The following is a 24,147-nucleotide window of genomic DNA, read 5'->3' on the forward strand; positions in this document are numbered from 1 at the left end:
CTCGTCGGATGAGGCCTGCCATTCATCCTCCTCCTCCTCCAGCACGTTGCCCCTCTGCTGCGAGATGTTGTGGAGGACACAGCAGGCCACCACGATGCGGGCGACCCTCTCAGCATCACACTGGAGGATCCCTCCAGAGTGGTCCAAGCACCTGAACCGCATCTTCAGGACTCCGAAGCACCGCTCGATCATGCCCCTGGTTGCTGCATGGGCGTCATTGTAGCATACCGCAACCTGCCCTACTCCATAGAGGAGGTCAGGACCGTCACCAGAGAATGCCAGGTCTGCGCAGAGTGCAAGCCGCACTTCTACCGGCCAGATAAAGCACACCTGGTGAAGGCCTCCCGCCCCTTTGGACGCCTCAGTCTGGACTTCAAAAGGCCCCTCCCCTCCACCGACCTCAACACGTACTTTCTGAACGTGGTCGATGAGTTCTCCCGGTTCCCCTTCGCCAACCCCTGTCCCGACATGACTGCTGCCACTGTCATTAAAGCACTCCACAGTATATTCACACTGTTCGGTTTCCCCACCTATGTACACAGCGATAGGGGGTCCTCCTTTATGAGTGACGAGCTGCGTCAATTCCTGCTCAGCAAGGGCATTGCCTCAAGCAGGATGACCAGCTACAACCCCCGGGGAAACAGGCAGGTGCAGAGGGAGAACGGGACGGTCTGGAAGGCCGTTCTGCTGGCCCTACAGTCTAGAAGTCTCCCACTGGCAGGAGGTCCTCCCCGATGCACTCCATTCCATACGGCCACTCCTGTGTATCACAACTAATGAAACCCCCCATGAACGTCTTCGTGTTTTTCCCAGGAAGTCCACCTCCAGGACATCACTTCCAACATGGCTGGCAGCTCCTGGACCTGTCCTGCTCCGGAGAGTTGCGCGGACCCATAAGTTTGACCCGTTGGTCGAGAGGGTCCACCTTCTTCATGCTAACCTGCAGTACACCTACGTGGCACGCCCCGACGGACGCCAGGACACGGTCTCCCTCCGGGATCTGGCACCCGCTGGATCCCCACCCACGGCCTCCTCACCAACCCCTCCACCCGAACCATTCTTGTCTGCTCCACCCACCAGCACCTCACTGCAGCACCCCCCCTCCCCCCATCCCCCACCCCCCAGGGGGATCCGTCCTCCCACTGGTTCCACCCGGAGGTAACGAAGCAGAGGACTGCACGCTCCCGGAGTCGAAAATGCCTGAGTCGGCGCCTGCATCACCACCGAGACTGCGACGGTCGCAGAGGACCATCAAGGCCCCCGATCGATTGATTTCTTTGTTGTAATTGTTACTGTGGTTGTTATTGTTACTGTTAAAGGCTTTGCCACTGCCCCCGCCGGACTCTTTTTTCAACAGGGGGTGAATGTGGTAGACCGTATTATATGTATTACGGTACCTGTGTTGGAGGCACTACTGTATTAGAGATACGAGGGTAAATCCCTGTCTGCTGGCTCCGCCCAGTGGACGGTATAAAGAGGTGTTCATCCCCGGCTGCAGCCATTTTCTGTTACGAGCTGCTGGGGAACACATCTTGTCTAATAAAGCCTTCGATTATTCTCTAATCTCGCTTTCGCAATAATTGATCGTGCATCAAACGGATGGACCCGTCCCATCACCAGCAGACACAAGACACGATGCATGATTAGACCGCAGGGTGGGGGGATGGTGGGGGTGAGGGTGGTGTGGGGGTGAGGGTGATGCTGAAGGTGAGGGTGGTATGGGGGTGAGGGTGGTCTGGGGATAGGGTGGGGGTGAGGGTGGTGTTGGGGTGAGGGTGATGCTGAAGGTGAGAGTGGTATGGGGGTGAGGGTGGTGTGGGGCGAGGGTGAGGGTGTTGTGGGGGTGAGGGTGATGCTGAAGGTGAGAGTGGTATGGGGGTGAGGGTGGTGTGGGGCGAGGGTGAGGGTGTTGTTGGGGTGAGGGTGATGCTGAAGGTGAGAGTGGTATGGGGGTGAGGGTGGTGTGGGGCGAGGGTGAGGGTGTTGTGGGGGTGAGGGTGATGCTGAAGGTGAGAGTGGTATGGGGGTGAGCGTGGTGTGTGGCGAGGGCGAGGGTGGTGTGGGGTTGAGGGTGGTCTGGGGAAAGGGCGAGGGTGAGGGTGGTGTGGGGGTGAGGGTGGTCTGGGGAAAGGGCGAGGGTGAGGCTGGTGTGGGGGTGAGGATGATGCTGAAGGTGAGGGTGGTATGGGGGTGAGGGTGGTGTGGGGCGAGGGTGAGGGTGGTGTGGGGGTGAGGGTGGTCTGGGGAAAGGGCGAGGGTGAGGGTGGTGTGGGGGTGAGGATGATGCTGAAGGTGAGGGTGGTATGGGGGTGAGGGTGGTTTGTGGCGAGGGCGAGGGTGGTGTGGGGTGATGTTGGGGGGGGTTGACACACGTGGCATGGGGCACTACAGCTTAGCAGGATCTCACTTCCTCGCCCGCGGCTGAACTCTACACCGGTGACCTCCCTTTCCTCCGGGCCACCGACCACTTCCAGGGCCCTCTGCTCTGCCGCGGTGAGGGCCCACAGGGCCAGTGGTTCCCCTTGTGACTTCAAATAAACCCGTTGGACTTTAACCTGGTGTTGTGAGACTTCTTACTCTCATATATTTTAACTGTTCCAGTGTTCACTTTTAGAAAGTGGGTATTGGGTGCCAGCATGCCATGTGTTCCCATTGTCTCAATTTTGTTTGTCACAAAACATGACACATTTACAAATGATGCATAATATGGAGAGCAGTGTTTATTATGAAGCAAGGAACGAAGCATTTTATTATCTGTTCGAAGAAGGTAAAAGGCCAGTATGGCTAAAAGACAAAGCTAAAATGCTGTAAAGAAACAGGGACAATTATCTGTATAATCTTTAGAACAATCTACGGAGCATCTGATATCGATGACAAATCTTCTGTTGTTTCAACGGGTGCCAGTGTAGGTTTTTGTTGCCAGAAATCAACTTCACGCCTTTGAGCGTGCCCGCATGTTTTGTTTTCATGGGCGAAACATTCATCAATGGGTGGAGGTTTGGGGTTGCACTGAGGTACGAGTGGAGATGACTTTGGGGTGCAATTCTTGCAGCTGCAGAAAGATGTCAAAGATTATCAAAGATGTAATTGTCATTGAATATATAACACTGATATCTGAAAGTCATTAGATGTTCATCAAACAGCTTTACCTAACATGTAGTTGAATGTCTTTAGAATTAATTTTTCCAATTCATTTAGCATGTTCAAATTGACGAGGAACTCTTTTGCATGTAACTAATATCCATTCGTAGTGAATTCAAGAGGACAATCTGAGATACAGTCAAACTAATGGTACAAGCTAAGAGGTGGGGGATTAATACTAACATCCTAATGACAGTCTATCACAGTGCTGATAGGAAAGTGGTTCCAGAGAATCTACCAAGATATTCTCAAGAAGTGTAGCTCTTCAGCTAATAGAGGATCTGGGTCAACGCTGGGATAAGCGTGGCTGACAATCCTTTTCACAGCACTTCTGACTCTGGTGAAATTCTGAATGACAGAGTTAATGGCCGCAAATTTCCGAAATATGCCAAAGTGTCATTTTTGACACTGAAAACGGGGCGAATTCCACCAGCATCAGTGGGGTGGTCCAGAGCGCCATCTTTAGGCATTTAGTGAGATTGCGTTCCCCCACGTGAAAAATGCTGCACCTGAGGCGTGAAGTGTCTGATTCGCCCGCCCTGCGGCGGGTCATCTGAGCAATTTAATCAAGGGGGCGCTGCATTTAAACGGCTCCACAGCACTCACTTCCATCTAAGCATGGAGGATGGCTGATAGAAGACCAGCTACCAGGTTCTTGGAGGAGGCTCTGACTCGATTGCTGGATGCTGGGGAGGAGAGGCGGTTCACAATCTTCCCGCGTGTTGGCATGAGGCCCTCCAGCAAGGGCACCAATCCCGCCTGGGAGACAGTGGCAGCACTGGTTAGTGCCAGTGGTATGACCAAAAGGACAGGGGTTTAACGTAGGGAAAAAATGAATGACCTACTGCGATCTGTAAGGGTAAGTGCTCCCTGTCTCCCTGTGGCATTCGATCCTTCCATCACCCCCAAAATGTCACCTTGAACTCACATGTCATCACCTCGCAGGTCCCCAGCACCTGATCTCCCAGCATCATCCTCAAACCACCTGGCACTTTTCATAGGAACCCTCCCTTACTTAAGCACAGTGCCCACATATGCTAGTTGTTCACGACCTCTGATCCGCCAGGCATCCTGCTCACATTATCCCCTTTTGTGTTCCTGCAGGAGGAGATTATCCACAACCAGAGAGAGAGAGAAGACAGGCGGTGAAATGCCCAAACTAAGGATCATAACCCCTTTTGAAGAGAGGGCCATGGAACTCACAGTGGAGAACCAGGAGTGGGCCCGCACAGAGAACAAGGTTGGCCTGCGACAGAAAGGTGAGGAGCCATTGCACCCTCACCCAATGACCAGTCTCAACTGAGGTAGTTGTTGTCCAAACCTTTGACAAGGCCATGTATTAAAACTATGTCCCCTGCCTTGCAGGAACATCAACCAATGAGCCGCTGTTGTCAATAAACAGAGCCCCCTTCTACCCTTGACAGCATCTCTGATGCAGATCAGCTGGAGACAGGAACGTCCCAGGGATCAGGCAGTCGGAGGTCTGCTGGGTCCCAGGACTCAGCTGTGCCCCAGCCAGGTGCTGAGCTTCTGGACACGTTCGTCCCTCAGCTGCTACAGATGCAAAGACAGAGCCAGGAATACCAGGAGGGGTTTGTCAGCGACATTCCTCCAACTACGAGGATGAATGGAGGAGCCCTAAAGCTTTCAGTCATAGGGATGTTGCCGGCAATGCATGGCACCCAGGTCAACACGCAAGGGTGGCATCTGCAGTGGAAAGCCTGGGGCAATGCGTGCCCCAGTCCCCGAGGACCTTGGTTGAGGGCTTCAGTTGTATTGTTCAGACACTTGTGAGCTCACTCCAGCTGCCCCTCCACCCAATGGAGTTACCTAGGGGCCCACGAGCACCCAGAGGGAGGAGGATGTGCTGGACCTTCCGCCCAAGAGACCCAGGGAGTGGCCATGCCTTCTGATCCCTCCCTTTCCTGATACCTATGCTTCTCGGGGGGAAGCAGGCAGAACAGGGTGACGCGGCAACATCAGTGTCACCCGAAAGTCGGCCGGGTCCCTCCAGCTCCAGGCCCTCCAGAGGACGCCCGCCAAGAGCATTTCAGGCAACAGGCATGAAAAGCAGCAGGCCGCCTCCACTTCTGATGTGCTGCCTGGGAATGCACCCAGAGGTACAATGAAGAAAGAACAGTACAGCACAGGAACAGGCCCTTCGGCCCTCCAAGCCCCGCCGATCACGTGTCCTATCTAGACCAACCGCCTGTATCCTTCTATATCCCGTCTGTTCATGTGTCTATCTAGATAAGTCTTAACGGTCGCTAATGTATCTGCCTCAGCCACCTCACTTGGCAGTGCATTCCAGGCCACCACCACCCTCTGTGTAAAAAACTTTCCCCATGCATCTCCACTGAACCTTTCCCCCCCTCATTTTGAACTTGTGCCCCCTTGTAATTGTCACTTTCGCACTGGGAAAAAACCTCCAACTGTTCACCCTATCTATACCCTTCATAATTTTATGAACTCCTATCAGGTGGCCCCTCAGCCTCCCTTATTCACAACCTGAAGACCTCGCTCTCTTTGAGCCTCTCCCCACTTGAATAGGTCCTCACCCCATCTGGACACAGCTTTTCCCACTTTCCCTCAATGTAAGGTTAAAGGTTATGTCACTCAAACAGAAAATCACTTAGATTCTGGAAGGACTCTGCCATTAAGCAGTGAACCATAACCCCTTAACCTCCTCTAGAGCAGCAGGCCAAAGGGATGTGGCCCCGACTCTCACTGGCAATGAGCCGGGGAGTCAGTCTGCTGGCAGCAGACAGACTGGAGTCAGCCATACCCAAAAGCTGAGGAGCATCAGAACTTTCCTCACTGTGAGTGGTCATCACCATCCTGTTAAGCATGCACCAGGCCCAGCACCCCGATGAGATTGTTTTATCATGGACCTCCACCCTCAGTCCTGAAGGGGGTCATGAAGGTCTTAGGGGTGTTGGGGGGGGGGGAGGGTCGTAGAGCTGTCGGACAACATGATGGTGTTATTGTGCAAACTGGAACGTGATGAGGGCATCCCTGGTGTCCTGACCACGCGAACCCTCGCCCCCTGCCTGGCCTCCAACCTCTGGCTGACCTTCGACCTCTCTCTTCACTCACACCTAGACTTCCTTCCCATTAGAGGAGACATTCCACTCCTCCTGGTCTGGTCTTCTTCATCGAGAATGTTGCCCCACTGCTGCGCTACATTATGGTGGACACAGTGTACCACAAAGGTGCGGGAGACTCTCTGTGGACAGTATTGAAGAGCCCTACTGGACTTCTCAAGGCAGTGGAAGCACATCTTCAGCATACTTCTCCGTCACAGACCAGATGGCACTGTGAGCCTCGTTGTAACAGGACTGTGCTTTGGTCTCAGTCCTCTGCACAGACATCATCAGCCAAGACTGCAGCGGGTTTCGCTCGTCCACAATGAGGCATCCCTGCAGCTTGGGATGACCCTTGAATATTCCAGGGATTTGAGACTGCCCAAAGATGGAGCAATCATGCGTGCTCCCGGGAAAATGTGCACACATGTACATGATCTTCACCTGGTGGTCACACACCAACTGCACATTAAGGGAGTGGAACCCCTTTCTGTTAATATATGGGAATCCCTGATGCCACGGGGTGTGTAGTGTCACATGAATGCCATCGATGGACCCTGCACCAGTGCATACCAACGATGGCAACAGCAACCACAGCCCTCTCATCCTGATGGGCCTGGTCAAGATTAATGTAGACCAAGGCCATGACATAGAGTGCATCCATCACGTCACGGATTTATTTGTGGGCGGATGTCTGTGAGATGCCACGACGATACCCCGTTAAACCCTAGAATGATCCAGTGGTGTAACAGTTGAGGGCGACCATGACCTTCACAGCCACAAAAAGCTGGTGTCCTCCTCCTCCGTCAGATGCCAGGTTTGAAAAAAGGTCGCACAGGTGTTGCACAGTCCCCCTTGTGAGGCGGAGTCTGGCACATGTCCGACAGCTCCATGGAGGACATCCGGGTTCTGTAAACCCTCAGTCTCCTTCTTCTTCAACTTCGAGCCCCCATTCGGCTTGAACTGTGGCTGACCCGTGAGCTTGCCCTGGCCTCCTGGTACTGGGTTTTCCCTGGCTGTGGCCTCTCTTAGTTGCTGGAGCCTGTGATGAGTAGAATTGACAGCTCCACTGGCTCCATACTGATATCTCTCAGAATTCTGCGAGGGATGTGTGAGAGAGAGAGAGAAAGAGAGAGACAGTCAGGGTGGTCTTCTCGCCAGTTGCCTTCAGGCCTTCGTGGCACAACTTTTCCTCCTGGCCCTGGAATCTGTAATTTCTTCACCTTCTCCGGTGGCCAGTATTCACTCACATATCTGATACCCTTTAAACTTCATCGCTTGGCTGGCCCCGGCCAATACCCTCACCCCTTCAGAGTTCCACCCAGCTGCACCACAGTGGAGAGGCATTTGAGGAGGATGCTGTAGTCAACCATGTCAAAAACATGGTGGACTGAATGGCCTCCTTCTATGCTGTAAATGTCTATGAATTTATGAATCAATGTTTGCCTTTATCGCAGTCACATAGGATGTCATAGAATCCCTACAGTGCAGAGGGAGGCCACTCGGCCCATCAAGCCTGCACCAACCCTCTGAAAGAGCACCCTACCTAGGCCCAATACCCACACCACCCCTGTTATTCCACCTAGGGCCAATTTAGCATGGCCAATCCAGCTAACCTGCACATCTTTGGACGATGAGAAGAAACTGGAGCACCCGGAGGAAACCCACGCAGACACGGGGAGAACGTGCAAACTCCGCACACACAGTCACCCGAGGTCAGAATAGAATGTGAGGCAACAGTGCTAACCACTGTGCCACCGTGCCACCGTGCCACCCTCATTTGTGACTTTGGTCAGCACCATTGATGTGCCAGGGCTGGAAACCTGGTTGGAGGGATTCAACATGCAGTTCCAGGAAAGATGGGAATGGATTTGGGAGATGGCAACATGTTCAGGGACTTTGGAGAAGAAAGAGAGGTTGGAGATAGGGCGGTAGTTTGGAATGGCGGAGGGTAAAAGGTTTGATTTTTATTGGCGAGTGCGGTGATGAGGCAACAGTACCTGAAGGGAGTTAGTAATATCAGCTAATATGAGGACGAAGAGACAAAGTTCAGTGGTTAGCAGTTTAGTGAGAATAGGAACAGGCAGGAGGTAAATCTAATGGACAAGACGAGCTTGGAGAGGGCATGAGGGGAGATTGGATAGAAACTTGAGAAAGATGTGAGTTCAAGTCTTGGGTAGGGGGGACCTTTAGAGGAAATTTAGCCTGATGGATCAGTGGAAGGGTGGGATATGGTAAAAGTAGTCTCAATTTTACTGATAAAGAAGTCCATGCGATTTTCACACCATAGAATTTACAGTCCAGAAGGAGGCCATTCGGCCCATGAGTCTGCACTGGCCCTTGGAAAGAGCACCCTACTTAAGCCCACACCTCCACCCTATCCCCATAACCCCGCCTAACCTTTTTGGCCACTAAGGGTAATTCAGCACGGCCAATCCACCTAACCTGCTCATCTTTGGACTATGGGAGGAAACCAAAGCACACGGAGGAAACCCACGCAGGCACAGGGAAAACACGCAGACTCCGCACAGACAGTGATCCAAGCCGGGAATCGAACCTGGGACCCTGGAGCTGTGAAGCAACAGTTCTAACCACTGTGCTACCATGCTGCCCTATTGAAGATTGGAGGAGATGAGGCATGGTGCAGTTTATGATTCCTTCACTCCATGGCAGCCCTCTGTACCAGCTCCATTTCAGTTCCCATGACAAACCAAAGGGTGGCCAAGGGTGATCCAATTACCATTTGGCTGATCACCGTGGTGTGCCACAATTCCCCCAGTTCCAACAATTTGCTCAGTGCCACTTCTCTGGTGGCTGTAATTTTCCTGAGTTCCTCTCTCATTTCCATTTCCTTGTTCATAACTCCTTCTGGGACAAGGAAAGCCACAATGCCACACAGAGTGTGACAGAGCAGAATATTGGGATGTTAAAACTTGTGGATCAGTGGAAGGGTGGGATATGGTAAAAGCAGCTTGTGCTACTTGGACGGCTGAGCTAAGTAGATGTCAGGATTCCTGGTGGTCTGCTGGATGGGAATCTCCGGTTCCCCAGCCACATGTTGCTGGGTGGCGCACCATTCGCTGGTGGTGGGATTCTGTCTTCCCACAGCTTATCAATTGAATTTCCCATTGAAGTTACCCCACACTGCCGGGAAACCCGTGGGTAGGGTGCGCTGCCGGTGGGAAAAGAGAATCCTGATGGTGGGAGAATTCTGGCTGGTGTGTGTTGCACTACCTCACCATCAGGAAGGGACAGACCTTGCTACCAACTGAGCAGCTGAGAAACAGGAATCTGGGGATGAGGGAGGGGGCAATGCAAACAAACTCTTTCTGGTTGGGCTGTCCATGAAGAACCAATCCAAGTGCAAAACCAGTAACCACAACAGCAATTCCCTCATTTGCTAAGTCCCTCAGCTTTTCTGTCACTGACCATCACAGCAACCTCTTGGCCGCAAAGCAAAAATAAAAGCTACCACAAAATAAACATTCCAACTAAACTCGTAAGCAGAATCTTGCCATATCAAAAGTCAACTAATCGTCCATGTGCAATCCCTTAGTGCTTGTCTTCCGTGTAGAAGTATCTGTCCCAGTGCTACCCCCAGCTGCAACGTGATTGGAGCAAGGCAGTGAGCTTGCATGACGGTAAGCTAACCTTGCACATGAGCAGTCTGATCTCCCACTGTAACATTCTGATGCTGCAACAGAAGCTGAGATATAGGCCATCAGATGCTGAATCGTGGTTGGGTACACAAGTTTGCAAATGGAATTGGTCTCCAAGTTCTGTGCAAAGCCCGGTGTCTCACTTGCCTTTATGCTTCTTCTTCTTGAATCTTTGCCCAGAGGCACACGAGACAGATGAATACTTACGTTTATTTCTGTTGTTAGTTTTTCGTAGAACAGGGCTGGGATTCTCCGAAATCCCGGCCAAGTGTTGACGCCACCATCAAAACCGGCCTCCGGGCCTCCGGGCCTCTGGGCCCAGCTATTCTCCCCGTCCTCGGGGGCTAGAACGGCGGCGGAGTGCTGTGCGCTGCTCCGGCGCCGAAAGCCGGCCTGCCACGGCCGGCGCGGGTCCGTGAATGCGCGTGCCATGGCTGGCACGGGTCCACACGTGCGTGCCGTGGCCGTCTCCACGCCGGCCAGCGGGCAACATGACGGAGCCCGAAAGGGGCCCGGCGCGGAGGAACATAGCTCCCCCCCCCGGAATTAGCGCGCCCGCCGATCGTGGGCTCGGGGAATCCCGGCCCAGATCTCTAGCCTGTCATCAGAAGCTACAACTAAGGAGTCTGCAGCAAGCATGGCTGGCTAGGAGACTCCCCCTGATGGCACTTTGGAAGGGCTTGCAGGTTGATTATTAACCTGTTTGGCCACATTATGAATGCACCTTCCGTGGCCATAAAGGCCCAAAGGGTGACTTGAACCCAGAGCTTCTGGTTCAGAGGCTGTGGCACTACCCACTGCAGCACATGACTTCCTTCTGCCTCTGTGCTATCCTTTAACACAGCAGAGTCTGAGCTGGTGGCTGAGTGAAAGTGAGCTCAATGTGCCTTCATTATCATTGTCGTTTTGCTGTTCCTCCACTGTCTGGTTGGATTGCACTTTTTAGGTATTTGATAGGAGGAAGGCAGAAGGATAAGGTTATGATGTGGGAAAAGCAAGAGATACATGCTTCTGCCATCTGCAACCTGTAAAACAGAAGAGATTGTGGGATGAGGAGTTGGGGGGATCTGAGAAGACGGATTAGTGATGAGGATACTCTCTTCTTCAATGGTTTGCACTCTGCCGTTGGCTTGTTTCCAGCCAGTTAGCTCTTGTTGGCTCCTGTTCTGCACCACTTTTCCTGCTATGGAGAGAGAGAGGGAAGTGGGTCACTGAGTGTGGTGCAATTTGTTTAGTTGATGTTTCTGCCATGGTTGAATGGCTGGCAGTGTGCGCAAGCTGTGAGATGCATGTGTGAGGCTGGAAGCAGTGTGAAGCGTATGAGGGTAAGGTGGAGCATATGAATGCCAGGTGTGAGACCTCAATGATAAAGGCTGTTGGTAGGTTAGTGTAATAACCTGCACAGGACTCATCCACCTGGGGATGATTGTTCCCCGTGTTCAATTGGACTGAGTTAAACCAGCACTAGCATAAAAGGCAGGCAGCTGTAGAGCCAGCTAAAAAGGAATGAGGACCCGGTGAAAGGGAACCAGGCCCGGTGTATGTATGATGCTGTTGCTGAAATAAAGGACTTTTCAGAAGCTCGTTGGACTCCCCTGGCTTTATCACATTGGCGACGATGATGAATTGGAGCTGTCGGCGTGCTGCTTGTTCGGCTGAGCTACCTCCCGGGAATTATTTGTTTTTTAAAGAGTGGACTACGGTACCGAGCTTGTTTCTGTGTTTTTTTTTTTTCGAGCCTCGAATGTTATGGAAGGCGAGAGCCAGGTCGAGTTTTTTTTTCTTTCTGCCGGCTTGTGAAGTGTGTCCGCCAGGAGTGATCTGGAGTCTGATGTGTCCGGCAGTACCAGATGCGGTATCATTCTGGTGTGGGTCGCGTAGCGTTTCGTCCATCGCTGTCTGCTGTTGTTTCCTGATGCTGGCAGAGCGGTCCACCGGGCAGTCCGTTCTCGAGTTGCCGCCGCCGCTTTGGAACGTCATTCTGGTCGTGAGTGCAGCGTTGTGTTTGGAAGACTGTTCTGCGGCAGCTTGGACAGTGATGTTTTGCCTGCGACCTGACAGTCATTGTACGACTGCAGGTTTTGTGCCTGGAGACTCTGGTGTGGAGTTGACTGGACATTCCATATGTGACTTCTGGTCCTGTGGAAGCTTGCACGGAACCCTGCTGTTTTTTTAATTTGCGCTGTGTGTTTATTTGCCTGTGTACTGTAAGAATGTTGGGGCGATAGCTCTCTGGGCATTTTGGTAGGTGTTTTATTTTTTGTGGGTAGAGCTAGCAAGAGATCGGGGCACCTTTTTAAAAGGTGCCCTGATTTGCGCTTTAAAAGATGCACCCCCACCCCCCATCGCATTGGGGCAATCCGCTATCACACGGATACTGGGAACCAAGTACTACTTGATTGCTACTGCCTTTCCGACCTCCTTCCGAGTGTGTGTCTGGAGGACATCCTGTGGAAAACAGGAATATTTCTTCCTTTTTCGTCACATCCTCCAAGGTTTAAAGTGCAGTGCACAAAAAAACTTGAGCCCATGCTTCCCCCACGTTGTGTCATTCTTCAATGTTTCTCAGCTTGGAGTCATTTCCTGCATGATTGGCAACACCTGCTCCAACCACAATGCACCTCCCTTTCGGTTGCTGACCCACCTTCCAGACAAGGATGTTTCTCCATGCTTTGCATTTCTAATTTTGATTGCTTCCATTTCATCTCTTCCACTAAAATGGCCCACTAAAGCTATCATACGGTCATTTCTGAATAATCTGATCCATTTGAAAGAGGCAAAATTATTTAAAGTAACTAGTGAGTTTCTGCTTTGTACACCACATGCATGACACATTGTAAAATCTGAATTGAAATGATGGTTTGAACACTGAAATTATACATTGCGAAAGTAATAAAAAAAATAACAATCATACAAATCTGAAATCTTGTAGACAAACTTGGTCCGAATTGGGGAGGTTGGATCTAAAATGTTCTCTCTGGTTCGCAGTGGAACTCTGTAATGAAATAGCAATTAACAGTCATCTCGAAATTACCAGGGACGCTCAACATATGCTCCTAGATCTTATTGTGTGTGGACATGTTTCATTGCAGGTGAAATTTTATAATGCTGTTAAATAAAATCAATAATTTAAAGTCCTTTACACATAGCTGCATAGCAATGCTGAAACTGAGGGCAAACTGGATTATCAATAGAATAAAAGGTTGTCCCTTTTTAGTAACTTTAAACTTCACTATGTTTGTAGCATGACTCAAACCGAACCTGAGACCGCTTTAGTTTTTCTCTCTGATCTGACTGATAAAGGTAGTTTCGCACTAACTGAATGACACATTGTGCAATTGAAACCGATTGACTGAGTAATTCAATGACTGATTAGAACAAATATTGTAAAATTGCACTTTGAATAGAATATTAGGGGAACGAGTTCTTGAATTAATTAAGAAATGATTCTGTGCCACAATGGGCTAGGACCTTTTGGGATGGATAAAGCTGAGATGGCATGAAATGCCTTCCTCACCTTGTGATGAACTGGTATCAGCTTGATTTCCATGGTCTGGTATGCCTTCCAGTCGCTACATCTCATGCAGCACCGCACCCAGCCGGCTGGACACGTCCATCCAGTCAAGATGGTTAATCACCTGCAGCAATCCAGATTGCCGTGCTGCTGTTTTCCATTTTTGGTTCATTGCAGCAACAGATTGTCTTACTTTCGGAAACATCCTACAGGAATAATAGCACCAAAATGTGCACATTGCTTTTCCGACCACCGGAATCTTTTAACTCAGTAATAGAATTCCTTAGAATTCTGATATTTTTATCTGTCGAAGTAGAAATGGAGGAGAAATTTGACAGATTCTCTGGCCTACATGCTCATCATGGGAATGAAATTGTTTTGTAGGACCGTGGTGGTGGGATGGTTGGCGTGACAAAATTCCGACATTCCCGACAGGAGAACTCTGCTATACCTGCCTTAGTCTGAATGATGAAATTATTGTCTCCACTCTGTTATGTGCCTTTCCATTTATTTTCTTGTGTTCACAGTGCAGAACTGTCTCTCGTCAGTTTGTAGTAATATGCCTTTCCATTTAATTTAACCATATGGTGAATATGATCGGGAATCAATGATGCATCAACTTACATGATTTTTATATCTCTGGCGATATGTTCCACTCTTGCACCAGTAGGTAATTCAGTCACAACAATTCGGGATTTCACCTCCAAAAGCTTACATTTCGATGAAACTAGAAGTTGGCTGTCAGCTGTAAAGATAGACACGGTTATTAGATCACTGAAGCAACTATCATTAAAATGAGGAACTAATACTTCCTTTACTGGAAGCCCAGGTGTAACTTCAGCTAGATATTAATTGCCTCAAGTGGTATGGGTGATGGTTTTGGTGTGTGAGCCCTTCTTATCAAATGCACACACTGAACCTCTTGTCAAAGTGAATCACCAAGGACCAGTGCTATTTAACAGAAGTAAATTGGACTGGAAATGACAGCATCGGGTCACAAACAAAAAGAGTTTAAAAGAAAAGCTGCTGACCCGGATTCTAAATGACTACAAGTGCCACTCGTGAATGCCAAGAGTTTGACAGGATCTGCTTTCACAGAATTTGCATCATGTGCATCATTATCATGTGACCAGGGGGAACAATAAGGCACATTCTAGATTGGGATTGAAATTATAAACTTGTAACGAGTCGACTAAAATTCAATTATTGTATCCTTCGCAATAGTGGAAACTGCAGTGATGTTGAACAGAAGGCGGCTAACAGCTCAATAAGGACTCTGCTAGATTACTGTGCAGTATTAGGCTCCACATTATAGGAAGCATATTGAGGCTTCAGAAAGTGGAACAGAGTAAATTTACGAAGACACTGCCTGGTATGAAGAAATATAAATGTCGGGCGCGGTCCACAGGCTATGTTTTGCTCCAACGAGGGCGCAATGCGACTGGTAGATCCTGGGAGAGGCCTCACGCGGGCTTCCCGGCGGCCTTTACGCCTCGCGGGATATACCCAAGTCCCGTGGGGCGTTGGAATCAAAATCCCGCACAAAAGGGGCATGAACAAATGGCATTCAGCTACGTGGGTTTTAAACCTACTAACATGAGCTTAGCCTGCCTCCCGGGACCTACCAGCCACACCAGCGAGGCTGCAGCTGGGCACAAACATGGTCCATTGGTGGCCCCTGGGTGCCCAGGGATAGTGCAGGGTGGCCCCATGGTCCTCTCCCTGTAATGCAGGCACCTTGGCACTGTCCAGCTGGCATCTTGCACTTTCAAGGTGATGCACTATCAATTACCACAAAGATGAGAGTAGTGGAATAATCAAGGCTTTATTGAGCGAAGATGTGGTGCCTCCTGTAGCTGGAACCAGAATGGCTGCAGCACCGGCGAGCACACACATTTATACACCGCCTACTGGGCGGACCAGCAGGCCGGGATTTACCCATCTACCACTACTAAACGGGCAGTGCCGTAATACATGTAATATACTACTAGTGGTGACTACCACATTCACCCCCTTTTAAAAAAGAGTCTGGTGGGGGTGGTGGAAAACATTACAAGTTAAGTCTGTTGGGGGCCTTGACCCTCCTCTGCGATCGCCTCAGTCCTGGTGGTGATGTGGGCGCCGACTTGGTCACCTGTGACTCCGGGAGCATGTTGTCCTCGTCTTCGTCACCCCTGAGTGGAACCAGTGGGAGGAGGAATCCTACTGGGGTGGGGGCTGCGGTGAGGTTTGCTGGAGGAAGGGTGAGTGGCGCAGGGGTGAATGAGGCAACTGGGAGGGGGGGGGGTGGCGGTGTCAGGTCGGGGGTCGTGGGTGGAGATCCAGCGGATGCCAGGTCCCGGAGGGAGACTGTGTCCTGGCGCCCGTCGGGGTGTGCCACGTAGGCGCAATGCGGGTTCGCGTGTAGGAGGTGGACTTTTTCGACCAAGGGGTCCGACTTATGGGTCCGCACATGCTTCCGAAGGAGGATGGGTCCAGGAACTGTCAGCCATGTTGGGAGCGAGACCCCGGAGGTGGACTTCCTGGGGAAGGCAAACACACGTTCGTGAGGGGTCTCGTTAGTCACGGTGCAGAGGAGCAATTGGATGGAGTGGAGGGCCTCGGGGAGGACCTCCTGTCAGCGGGAGATGGGGACTTTTAGACTGCAGGGCCAGCAGGACGGCCTTCCAGGCCATTCCGTTCTCCCTTTCCACCTGCCCGTTTCCCCGGGGGTTGTAGCTGGTCATCCTGCTCGAGGCAATGCCCTTGCTGAGCAGGAACTGACGCAGCTCATCACTCATGAAAGAGGATCCCCGATCGCTGTGGATGTAGGTGGGGAAACTGACCAGAGTGAAGATGCTGTGGAGTGCTTTAATTACCGTGGCAGAAGTCATATCGGGGCATGGGATGGCGAAAGGGAACCAGGAGTACTCATCAACATGTTCAGAAAGTACGTGTTGCGGTCGGTGGAGGGGTGGGGCCCTTTGAAGTCCATGCTCAGGCGTTCAAAGGGGCGGGAGGCCTTCACCAGATGCGATCGATCTGGCCCGTAGAAGTGCGGCTTGCACTCTGCGCAGACTTGGCAGTCTCTGGTGAAGGTCCTGACCTCCTCAATGGAGTAGGGCAGGTTGCGGGCCTTGATGAAATGGAAGAACCGGGTGACTCCCGGGTGGCAGAGGTCATAGTGGAGAGCTCGGAGTCGGTCCACTTGTACGCTGGCACATGTACCGCGGGATAGGGCATCAGGAGGCTCATTGAGCTTCCCCGGACGATACAAGATCTCATAGTTATAGGTGGAGAGCTCGATCCCCCACCTCAAGATCTTGTCGTTTTTGATCTTGCCCCGCTGTGTATTATTAAACACGAAGGCAACTGACCATTGGTCAGTGAGGAGAGTGAATCTCCTGCCAGCCAGGTAATGCCTCCAATGCCGCACAGCTTCCACTATGGCTTGGGCCTCCATTTTCGACAGAGGAGTGCCGAATTTCGGAGGCATGGAGTGTGCGGGAAAAGAAGGCCACGGGCCTGCCCACCTGGTTGAGGGTGGCGGCCAGAGCTACATCCAATGCATCGCTCTCCACCTGGAAGGGGAGGGACTCGTCGACCGCATGCATCATGACCGTGGCGATGTCTGCCTTGATACGGTTGAAAGCCTGGTGGGCCTCAGCCGTCAGGGGAAAAACTGTGGATGGGGAGCTGGTGGTAGGCGGACTTCAGGTCTTTCATAATATCCACTCATAAGGCAGCACAGTGGAGCAGTGGGTTAGCACTGCGGCCTCATGGCGCTGAGGTCCCAGGTTCGATCCTGGCTCTGGGTCACTGTCCGTGTGGAGTTTGCACATTCTCCCTGTGTTTGCGTGGGTTTCGCCCCCACAACCCAAAAATATGCAAGCTAGGTGGATTGGCCACGCTAAATTGCCCCTTAATTGGAAAAAATGAATTGGGTACTCTAAATTTAAAAAAATAATAATATCCACTCATGTATATAATGAGATGCAGACAGGCAGTGATTGACACATAGGATGACCAGTAAGCATACAACACAGCATAGCCAATCACCAGACAGGACACTACCACTATAAAGCCAGAGGGCACTAGGTTTCCCGCTCTCTCGGGACCCAGCTACTGAGACAGTCAGAGTCCACGAGCTAGCAAGCACAAACACCATGCGGTAGCTAGTAAGTCTGGTCAGGCTACTACGAGGTCACTAGTCAGATCAGTATAGTGTCGACCCACAGCTGAAGATGTACAGCAGTTCATCTAGTTGAATAAAACAGTGTTGGATCTTTTCCTGTGTTAGACGTCTGTTTCTAACTTCCCTGCATCGAGTGCAGTCCACATCGAACCAACCTGCCTACCACATCAAGGTCCACAAATGAAAAGGCTCGATACTGTGCAATCTGATTGACCATGTCAGATATGCGTGGGAGGGGGTACGCGTCGAGCTGCGTGTACCGATTGATGGTCCGACTGTAGTCAATGACCAGCCTGTGCTTCTCCCCAGTCTTTACTACTACCTCTTGAGCTCTCCAGGGGCTGTTGCTGGCCTCAATGACCCCTTCCCGCAGAAGCCATTGGACCTCCGACCTGATGAAGGCCCTGTCCTAGGCACTGTACCCTCTGCTCCTAGTGGCAATGGGTTTGCAATCCGGGGTGAGGTTTGCAAACAGGGAAGGTGGATCGACCTTCAGGGTCGTGAGGCTGCAGACGGTGAGGGGGCGTAGGGGTCTGCCGAATTTTAAGGTTAGGCTTTGGAGATGGCACTGAAAGTCCAGGCCGAGTAACAGGGCAGCGCAGAGGTGGGGGAGGACGAAGAGCCGAAAGTTGCTGAACTCTACGCTTTGGACGGTGAGGGTCGCGATGCAGTACCCCCGGATTTCCACAGAATGGGATCCGGAGCCCAGGGAGATTTTCTGGGTGACGGGGTGTACCGGGAGGGAGCAGCACCTTACCGTAATGGGGTGGATGAAGCTCTCTGTGCTCCCGGAGTCAAAAAGGCAGGTTGTCTCGTGCCCATCGATCTTCACCGTCGTGGTCGTGGTCGCGAGGTTGCAGGACTGGGACTGATCCAGGGTGATAGAGGTGAGCTGTGGCAGATGCTGGGAGGTACAAGGCTGATCAGCGGTGGTGGAGGTAGCGGCAGGCGATGAACGGCCAGACGAGCAGGGGTCCTGTGGCACCGTCCAAAATGGTGCCGAAGATGGCGGCGCCCACGGGGCGCACATGGCGGGCAGCATCAAAGATGGCGGCGCCCACGGGCCACACGTGGCTTGTGGTAAAGAAGATGGCGGTGCCCACAGGCCGCACGTGGCTTGCGAAGGGGAAAATGGTGGCGCCCCTGGGTCGCACGTGGGGGGTGTAGGAACGCCGGGCCTGGAAACAACGGCGACCGACCAGGCCTGGCAAACAGAAACAAAGTGTCCCTTCTTCCCACAGCCATTGCAGGTCGCACTCCGCGCCGGGCAGCGCTGCCTGGGGTGTTTGTTTTGCCCGCAAAAATAGCACTTGGTCCCCCCAGAGTTGGCTGGCTGCCGCGGCGCAGGCTTGCGGTGAGCTGGAGTCTGCAGCTGGTGGGGCCCACGATGCCCACGAGGGTGCCGCGCGGTCGGGGGCGTAGGATTGGACATTACGGGAGGCCACTTCTAACGAATTAGCGAGCTGCCTAGTTCCCGCAAGGTCAAGAGTACCCTCTTCCAGTAGCCGCTGGCGGACGTACGCAGACTTCATGCCCGTGACGTAAGCGTCGCTAATTAAAAGTTTGGTGTGCTGGACTGCCGAAACTGCTTGGCAGTCGCAGTTCCTACCTAGGATGTACAGGGCACGCCGGAAATTGTCCAGAGACTCCCCAGGGAGTTGCTGTCTCGTGGCCAGGAGGTGCCTGGTGTATACTTGATTGACTGGTCGAACGTAATGTCCCTTCAGGAGCGCCATCGCTTCGGAGTAGGTGGGCGCATCCCGGATGAGGGGAAAAATGTCAGGGCTCACCCGTGAATAGAGGACTTGGAGCTTCTGCGAATCCAACGGTTCCTCAGCGGCTGTTCGGAGGTAGGTTTCGAAGCAGCCTAGCCAGTGGTCAAAGGCGGACGTAGCATTGGCTGCTTGAGGGCTCAGCTGCAGGCGATTAGGCTTGATGGAGTGATCCATCATTTAAAAAATCTTCCTCAATAAATTGATGCACCGTCAATTACTACAAGTAATTGAATAATCGAGTCTTTATTGAGCAAAATGTGGTGCCTCCTGTAGCTGGAACCAGAATGGCTGCAGCACCGGCGAGCACACACATTTATACGCCGCCTACTGGGCGGACCAGCAGGCAGGGATTTACCCATATACCTCTACTATACGGGCAGTGCCGTAAAACATGTAATATACTACTAGTGGTGACTACCACACAAGGTGCCTGGGTGGCATTGCCAAGCTGGCAGGAGCTGCCAAGGTGAGACCTGTAAGAGGGTGTGAGGGGGCCTGAAGAGGGGGGCCCCCAGGGACCCATAACAGGGTGTCGTCGCTTGGAGGGGTATGAGGTAGTTTCCATGTGTGTGGGGAGTGTCATTGCCCATGGGGTCGGGTGTGGGGGACCCACAAGCCTACTTAAAGATCGGGGCACTCTTTCAAAATGAGTTCAGCTCCCAAGTGCTGAAAAAAATTCTAATTGTGGGCTAAACCGGTGAGAAACTCCCCATGGCCCCCCAAAAAATCAAGTGTGGTTTGATCGTGATGGGGAACTAGCCGGCAGAGCCAACGGGAAACTCCCTACAAAACAAATGAACTTCAACTTCAAAATGTTTCTGTTAAATTCTGCCCATCATCTGGAAAATGCTGTGATTTGTCTTCCTTCAATTCAAAGTAGATGATATCACACTTCCCCACATTGAGTTCCATCAGCTTTGCTCAGTCATTTAGTCTATCTATGTCTTGTTCTAACGTCCTACTCTCATCTTGGTATTTACGGTGTCTTCTAACTTAGTTTTTCCATATCTAATCAATGACTTAGACGAGTTACAAAACACTAACAGTTCCCATCCTTGACAACACCATTTGTTAAATCCTAAACAACCCATGTTATAACATTACCTTTGACATAGGGAAGCATTTGATGCCTGTCCCTGTGTCAGGTTTGGTGATGTGTGGGGGGGGGGGGGTGTTTTATCAGGCAGGAGGCTGACATCACCCTCAATTAAGTCTCTGGTGGCAAGTCCCATGGACGGCCTTCCTGCCCTTCTGCCAATGGAGGCCCTCAAGGCAATTAATGCTGACTACAGGCTGCATCCCACCGCTACTGTTATTACCACAGTGGCGGTTGAGGGGCTCGCCATGTGGCAAGCATGAAAAGCGAACCTGTGTAGGCTTTCTTGTGGGCTCCAAGACCAGTCCCTTGTTCAAAGGCAATCAGTGCCTGATCAAGGGACGTGTCAATGGGAAGCCGTACCCCAGTGAGCACAGCATTCAAAAAGCAATGTAGAATTTTTCTTAAAAAAAGAACAACATGACTTGAATTTATTTTCACGAAACATGCATACTTTTTTATTAAAGCAAACTAAAAACAGAAAGTACTGGAAATACTCAGCAGGTTTGGTAACATCTGTGGAGAGAGAAAGAGTTAACGTTTCGAGTCGAATAATACTCTTTAGAACTTTCTTATACTTTCTTATGTTTTGGACTTACAACTGCATGTTTTTTTCAAGCTTAGAGGCAGAATTTAGTTTTTAAATCGGTTTATATGTGATTTGACAATTTTATTGTTTAATTTTGTGAATTTTATTAAAGGTTTTTATTCATATTCCTGTTTTTTGAAATTGTTTTCATTATTTTGCTGTCATTTCTTAATCCTTGACAAACTTTTATGTTTTGTTGAAAGCTTTTGCCTTTTTTAATTGTCTTCATTTAGCCACGTTTGTACTAATCTTTCATTTTATTGCAATCATTTTAATTGTGGCAAGTTATAAATTTTGAATTTGAATAGCCTCGTCACGAAAATAGTTACATATTTTATAACTAAAATGTTCCATTTAGCATCTGTGTCCAGAGTGAGTACTTTGCTCACAGCTGATACTGTTTTGGCCAATCAACTTGTTGGCATTGTAAAAAAAAATCTCAGTCAGACTGCCACACTTATATAAACATAAAAATTGGAGCTGTGTCTACCATGTGGCCCTTCGAGGCTGCACTGCCATTTAACATAATAAGGGTGAGCTTCTGCCTTAATTCCGTTTTTCCATGCACCGCCAAATCACTTGAATTCCTGAGAGTTCAAAAATCTATTTATCCCAGCCTCGAATATACTCAATAATGAAGCGGTGAAGCATTGACAACAGTCTGGAATAGAGAGTTCCTAAGACTGACAAACCTCTGAGTCAAAGATTTTCTCCTCATCTCAGTCCATGATGATTGACCCCTTTTCCTGAAATGGCACTCCTGTGTTCTACATTACCCAGCCAAGGGAAACACCCTCTCAGTCAAGCCTCATCAGAATTATGCTTCAACAAGATCCCCCTCTCATTCTTCTAAACCCAAGAGACTACAAGCTCAATTTACTTAGTCGCTCGTCATTCGAAACCGTCTCATCTTAGGGACCAATCTAGTGAACCTTTGCTGTACTACCTCCAAGGCAAGTATACCCTTCCTGAGATAAGGAGAGCAAAAACTGTGCACCGCACTCCAGGTGGTCTCTTCAAAGTCCTGTAAGAAGTTTCTTATTCTTGTACTCCAATCACCTTTCAATAAAGGCCAACATGCTATTTCCTTTCCTAATTGCTTGCAGTACCCGCATGCTAACTTTTGTTTTTCATGTTTTTCATTTCGAGTCTCTCTGAACATCAACATTTAAAAGTTTTGCACTTTCAAAAAAATATCTTCTTTTCTATTCTTATCACCAAAGTGGATAACCTCATACCTTCTCACATTATACTCCATCTGCCACCTTGTTTCCCACTCATTTAACCTGCCCATGTCTTTTTGCAGCTTATGATATCTCTTTACAGCCTCAGCAAATGCATTGTATTCCTAGCTTGCTTTGAGTCAAATACAATACATATTATCACATTCAACTACAGGAGAGTGACAAGGCTATTGGTTAAAGTTAAAACAGGCAAAAATGTATACGCTGCACTTTTCATGACCTGTTTTAGTTCACAAAAGAAATGAGTTAATTTGAATGCAAACACTTATGACATATTCTGGAATTTATTGTTAACTACAACCCCAAATGCATCTTTTCCAGCTTTAAACTTTAAACTTTGACCTAAAACAAGAATAGACCATTCAGCTTATTTCAGAACCTGAGCTGGCAATTTTGCTGTTATTTGTGGTTGATAACCCAGTAATGCATTGGCATATTAATATACTAACTCATTGCACCACCGAAAAGATTAGATGCGTGTTAAACAATTTCTTAAATTGAAAATTTGTTTAGAAGCTGGTCTGTCCAAATAAAAGTATCGAGCAGAGCCAGGGATCTTCCTGTCAAGAAGAAATAGAAAGTCTATAATAAGTAGGTTCTGAAAGACACCATCTGCCTTATGAAGTATAAAAGTTAATAGATGAAATTACTAATTTGTGCATGCATTGGTGAAATCTGTGTCCTCACATTGCAGTTTTTAACATCAAAAACTATTGTTAACACTGAACATCGGAGAGAGAAAACCAGGGACAAAACTGTTCAGGTGCAACAGTGGACTATCTCAAGAGTTTCGCTGGTAAACGTTGACATATCATGGCTCTAATGCAACAGTCACTATTAAACCTCTTCATGGAGAAAACATGTAAATTCTTTTTTTTAAAAAAACATGCCTTTTGGAATGACATAAAAAATTGTAGAATCTAGCACTGTCACTTTCTTCAGAACAAGGCATTGAACCAGAGCATTGACCTGCCCACACAAGCAGAAATAAAAGTTCTCATGAAAATGATCAAAGGCAAGCAGGGGAATTCTCCCAATCTGCAGATTACCATTCATCCCTCAACGAACATCATTAAAACAGCTCAGTTCATTAAAAGCGCAAGTTGTCCATTTTGTAATGCACAGAAACAGATAGTCAGTGCTTAATCTACAGCTACATTTGCTGTAAGAACTAAAAATACTTCAACATTAGGACTGACGGGCACCTTTGGCATGCTTGTTCAGATATAGGAGGAAGAATTGTCGAGTAAGTTAACAACTATCACAAATGAGCGTTGAAAGTTCAATCTATGGTAATGATCTTCGGCGAATGCTCATATCATTATCCTCACTTAACCTAAGTTCACTGATATGCTGTCTAATTATTATGGCGAAGACACTACTCTTCCTATATCTCTGGGCTAACAACACATGAATTTATTCATCATATGCCATAATGCAAAATATAATAATAATTAACATTTACCTGATGCAAGAGCTGTGTAAAGTAGAATTGCTGCAAGTAGCCCGAGCACGTGTTTAGTCTTCATCATGTCTCCGTGTGTGATCCTCCTTTAGTGTGGCAGCTGTTCACTCATCCACAACTGTAGCTTCAACAAAATGAAACAGCAAACTGTTTTGCCTGTCTTATGGGTTTGTTTCTTTTAATAACTCCAGGTTAGTTTCTGTTCCATTTTAAGAAGTAGCCACAGTGTAGAAATAAGATGCTAGTTATCCTGTCTTTGATTATGGACATCTTAGAAAACAAAAATCATCCTTATAAGTCTATTTTGTACCTTCACTCTCCATATCCATTGTATAACATGAGGCCAGAACTGTGTACAGTACTCAATTAAGTGGGATCTGAACAAGGTTTCATGGATGTTTAATATA

General features: G+C 49.6%; 1 protein-coding gene across 1 annotated transcript; it reads right to left on the reverse strand.

Annotated features, from left to right (window-relative positions):
- Nucleotides 1-2,700: 2,700 nt before the first annotated feature.
- On the reverse strand, nucleotides 2,701-23,894 carry LOC140408478 (immunoglobulin J chain-like). Its single transcript, XM_072495731.1, has 4 exons — nucleotides 23,741-23,894; nucleotides 14,022-14,142; nucleotides 12,798-12,878; nucleotides 2,701-3,052 (listed from the first exon to the last, which is right to left on the reverse strand). The coding sequence occupies exons 1-4, from the start codon at nucleotides 23,805-23,807 to the stop codon at nucleotides 2,851-2,853; spliced, it is 471 nt and encodes a 156-aa protein (XP_072351832.1). The 5' UTR covers nucleotides 23,808-23,894; the 3' UTR covers nucleotides 2,701-2,850.
- Nucleotides 23,895-24,147: the final 253 nt, after the last annotated feature.

Source organism: Scyliorhinus torazame, chromosome 3 (assembly GCF_047496885.1).
Source record: "Scyliorhinus torazame isolate Kashiwa2021f chromosome 3, sScyTor2.1, whole genome shotgun sequence".
In the NCBI taxonomy this organism is placed as follows: domain Eukaryota; kingdom Metazoa; phylum Chordata; class Chondrichthyes; order Carcharhiniformes; family Scyliorhinidae; genus Scyliorhinus; species Scyliorhinus torazame.

Excerpts from the sequence above, each read along its gene's own strand:
- LOC140408478 (XM_072495731.1), bottom strand. The coding sequence starts at position 23,807 with ATGATGAAGACTAAACACGTGCTCGGGCTACTTGCAGCAATTCTACTT. Across the intron at positions 14,143-23,740 it reads TTACACAGCTCTTGCATCAG|CTGACAGCCAACTTCTAGTT; the intron begins GTAAATGTTAAT and ends CTATCTTTACAG. Across the intron at positions 3,053-12,797 it reads GTCTACAAGATTTCAGATTT|CTGCAAGAATTGCACCCCAA; the intron begins GTATGATTGTTA and ends ATCTTTCTGCAG.